Source organism: Triticum aestivum, chromosome 6B (assembly GCF_018294505.1).
Source record: "Triticum aestivum cultivar Chinese Spring chromosome 6B, IWGSC CS RefSeq v2.1, whole genome shotgun sequence".
Taxonomy (NCBI): domain Eukaryota; kingdom Viridiplantae; phylum Streptophyta; class Magnoliopsida; order Poales; family Poaceae; genus Triticum; species Triticum aestivum.
The window spans coordinates 37,554,034-37,558,622 of record NC_057810.1 but is presented as its reverse complement, the minus strand read 5'-3'; the positions used below and the strand labels follow the sequence as shown (position 1 = coordinate 37,558,622).

Below are 4,589 nucleotides of genomic sequence, written 5' to 3'. Positions count from 1 at the left end.
AGTCGCCAGGCAATGCAACCCTATTTTTACTACATGTGAGCCTGGTTGGTTCACCATGTAGTAATGCGTTACTACATGAGCCTGGGCTTACTATATAGTGAGCATAGTATTTTTTACTACACGTTAGAGTGGTTTCACACGTTAGAAAGGTTTTACTATGTTTTGGTAAAGAATCTTTGTCCATTACCAACTATACTATTTCTATTACTGCCAACGAATAGTGACATTCGAATCGTGATGCAGCAAACCATGCATGGTAACAAAATTAAACGCATTACTTTTTGTTGCAAACACCATTACCCTCAAGAAATTAGCGGTGGAGAGCAAGCCTTCTCCGCGTGAGGCGCCCGCATAATTAGGACCGGCCGGAGCGCACGTTAAGCTAATATGCGCGCTCGCTTACAATAGCGCCACCGTGTATATATATATATATATATATATATATATATATATATATATATATATATATATATATATATATATATATATATATATATATATATATATATATATACGGCTGCGCTATTGTGTGCGTGCGCGCATTTTTACTTAGGCTACGCGCCGGCCACTCTTAATCAGGCGCGAGTCGCACCACCCCGCGCGGAGACGCCAGGTTGGTTGAGGGTAACGGCATGTCAAAGAAAAAGTGAGGCATTTAATTCTATTACTATGTGTTTGTCCGCTACATCCTGATCTTGGGTCACTATTCATTGACAGTAATATATGAAGTATGGATGGTAATGAACCTAGGTTTTTTTATTAGGCATTGACATATCAAGGTTTCATCCCTAAACATTGCCAGTAACAGAATAAGTATAGGTAGTAATGGACCTAGGATTTTTTCCGTTGGCAGTAATATATTAACTATGGATGGTAATGAACCTAGGTTTTTTACTGCGCACTGACATATCAGAAGGTTTCATCCTTAAACATTGTCAGTAATAGAATAATCATATATAGTAATGGACCTAAGCTTTTTACCATTGGCAATAATATATTAAGTATGGATGATAACAAACCTAGTTTTTTTTACTAGGCACTGACATTCGAAAATTTCATCCCTAAACATTGCTAGTAATAGAACAAGTATAGACAGTAATGGACCTAGGAATTTTACCGTTGGTAGTAATATATTAAGTAAGGATGGTAATGAACCTAGATTTTTTTTACCAGGCACCCCAAAGTGGGTGGAGCAGTTTTGGTGGTAACGTCGTTACGGTCAATTTTTTCCCCACGACAGCATGCACGACCTTCCACCTGATTAGCGCGTCTGGCTACTTAGCGCACCGGTTGGCTCAAAGTGGCCGGGGCGTATGATAGGCCACAATGCGCGCAGGCATACTTTAGCAAGCCTATATATATATATATATATATATATATATATATATATATATATATATATGCAAATAAGATAGCTAGCATTCATCTATCTTGGGGCAACACGAAATGCCCAAACGGAGAGTTAGTTTGTTGCCTTGCGTTAGTATTGACATGTGTGAACCAACAAGAGATGACTTCTCAAACTGTTTGCACGGAGAAGGGTAGGCATTGGGATACCACCTAACACTTTCCGATGAAGTTCGGCTGCCCAGCCAGCATAGTATTCTCACACACGGCCTGTCATTTAGTTCCCATCTGCACCCATCTACGCTGCAATCACTTTTTGGGCCACCATAAGCTTTCAATAGTCTAGAGACATTGTACACACTGCAGAGGGGCTCGAGGATTTGAACTGAAAGATTAAGTCATCTAAACTAAAACATTAAGTCACTGAGAGAAACAGCGGAGCAACGTATGGGACTTAAAATATCAGTGGTGGTGGGTCCCATGCTTATTTGACATAACTTCTAAGAGCATCTAAAACCAGGATCCCCAAACTAATCGGATGGACGGCCCAATGAGTGTCTGATCACAAAACCATGACTCAGCTGGCCTCCCGAAACTGACGTATATAGTTTCTCACGTTGCATGGATAGCATGGTTTTGAGGGGGGCGATTTGAGGTATCCCATTACTGGGAAAAGGCCTAGAAGTGGCAGGCACAAAAGGGCCAAAACTGGCGGGACAGGCTCTCAAGGCCTCCCGCCACTCACTTGCCGCCACAGATCATACCCCTTCAGTGCCGTACGGATGCCCACCACTGGTAGTCTCTATTCAATGGCGGGTGCTTCTAGATGCCCGACACACTTCCCTGTTGTTGCAGTTGCGGTCTTTCTCGGTCACTTGCCACAACTATATGCCTAGCCAACATCACTTTCAACGCAAAACCGGTCAGTAAACAACAACTAACGTATTCTATCATATTCATTACAATAGATGTACGATAGATTAGCATCATGACATTTTACCACAATAAAATCCAAGTATAATACCATAGATGTACACATTAGAGTACAATTCACATAACATCATAAGTACGTATAGCCTTCTTAGCAAAGCATCCAACATGTTGCATTTTGCATACATGTTTGACGTCATGATAGCAACAACACCATAATGACAATAAATTGGATAAAGATTATCGAGTTCTTTACTAGTCCACTTGCCCACACGTTCTTGCATACTTCATAGTCAATTTTCTCTGTGTGGACGAAGTTGGACTAATGAGCCTCTGCGTCTTTTTCAATCTTGTATCATTTGAAGCAGTCGTTCTCGTAACCTACCACTTGTTCATTGCATTTCCCACATGAATCATAGACTCCTGGATTCTTCCCATAGTATACAACATACCACTTCATCGACAAAGATAAGTAAACAAGATAACAAGTCAATTATATTGTTAACCAATTACATATAGCAATCTTCATAGCAACACTGAATTATGTTCATAAGCATCGATCATACAGATCACATAAAGGCAGTGCACTAGTAGTTCAAAAGCAAATGTTCGCCTCGGTAATGAGCTCTCCTCGCCTCCAATTTTTTTTCAAGATCTCGGCATAGGCGGTCCGTGCAGCTTTGATGGCTACTCACACACTCTAGACAGCTCCTTTGAAGGTGCTGCAGTGCTCTCGGTGTAAGCTCGAGCGCTCTCGGCATAGGAGAGCACTATCTCCATGTACTCACTCACCCTCGCGACGGAGTCTATGACCATAGGATTCCTAACATGTCGTCTCGGCTTCTCCATCTAGATCACATTAAAAAAACTAGACATTTAGATAAAAATATTTTTCATGAAACAAGATTTATGAGAATAAAAATATAAGCGTATGAAAGCAAATTTATGAGGCAATACATTTGACCTTTGAGTGGACACTTCTCACTCTTAAGTGGTTCTACATATGTTCGACACTCTTTGATTGGCACTTTGACCGCCGGTGGTGGTCGCTCTTCACCCTCTCCTCCTACTTTACCAAGGTTTCTTGCTCTACCAAGGTCTGAGAGGTGGAAGAGGGAGAATAACGACCTCTACGACAACAGTCGGTTCATCACTCAAGTGGTTGTATATATTGTGTATGCTCACTCACTCACTGTTATTTTGATTGCCCGTGATGATCGTTCTTCACGCTCTCTTCCTGCTTTACCGAGGTCTCTTGCTTTACCAAGGTCTCGGAGGAGGAAGAGCGAGAAGAATGACCCCCTACGAAAGAAACAACTCTCATCTCAGCGTGTGGATTAGAAGTGAATATTGTCCAACCGAAAGGAATGGTAATTAAGTAGCTCATATATAAAAAGTTCAAAATTTACGAAAAAACTCACCATGACCTTTGCTAGAATTTGGACATATAGAGTGCTAGCAATTAAGCAAAACGGAACTTAATGAACATTTGACGAAAACATTCGAACTCATTACGAGTATCTGCATCATGAATAAAATATGGTGCTATATGTTCGTTCAGATGTAGTACGTAGTCCACTAGCACACACGATCATATTTGATCCGTCTAATTAGAAAGATTGTACGGTACAACCTATACAAATTTTTACTACAATACTTCATATAACAAACTTTTACTACACTAACAAAATGTTGTAAATCTACTAGTACAGTAACTAAAGAACAACTACAATCTCAAATAAGAGAGAGTGAGGTGTGGTTACCGGGGTGTATGGAGACGACATGGAGAGCGAGGACAGTGGCGGCAGTGAACGGCGAGGTCGACGGGGACGGGGACGGCGACGATGTTGGAGGCGGCGGAAGGCGCGGGCGACGGTAACGATGAGGACATTGGTGGTGATGGCGGACAGCGAGGGCGAGGACGTTCGAGCCAGCAAGGGACGGCGTGGGCGACAAGGAAGACTGGGCCAGTGACGCCGGCAGACGACGACCACGATAGTGGCGACGGCTGCGAAGCGATAGCGCGAGAGAGGAAGAGTGTTGTGTGGATAAGGATAGAGTGGCTGCTGGTTCGAATGGGGGTGGATTAGGTCATACATCGCTTCGGTTGGTGGCACAGGGTACCCACCATAGCTATATTTAAGTGGCATGTCGCCGGCCACCCAAATGTTGGTGTGGTGGGTGCTTACAATTGACCGCAACTTCAAACTATTGGAAACTTTGAATATGTTAGGCGCGGCTCGGCAAAATATAGCAGTGGCGGAAACCACTCATTAGAAGCCACCTATAAGATTTTTCTCAGTAGTGTCTGG

General features: G+C 42.5%; 1 protein-coding gene across 3 annotated transcripts; it reads right to left on the bottom strand.

Annotated features, from left to right (window-relative positions):
• Positions 1-2,372: 2,372 nt before the first annotated feature.
• LOC123133340 (uncharacterized) lies at positions 2,373-4,362 on the bottom strand. Of its 3 annotated transcripts, XM_044552832.1 has the most exons (3): positions 4,041-4,362; positions 3,471-3,579; positions 2,804-3,126 (listed from the first exon to the last, which is right to left on the bottom strand). In XM_044552832.1, the coding sequence occupies exons 1-3, from the start codon at positions 4,166-4,168 to the stop codon at positions 2,965-2,967; spliced, it is 399 nt and encodes a 132-aa protein (XP_044408767.1). In that variant the 5' UTR covers positions 4,169-4,362; the 3' UTR covers positions 2,804-2,964. The 3 variants fall into 3 exon arrangements, 1 of the variants encoding a protein (XP_044408767.1); XR_006465235.1 differs by lacking the exons at positions 2,804-3,126; positions 3,471-3,579 and adding an exon at positions 2,373-2,731; XR_006465234.1 differs by lacking the exon at positions 3,471-3,579.
• Positions 4,363-4,589: the final 227 nt, after the last annotated feature.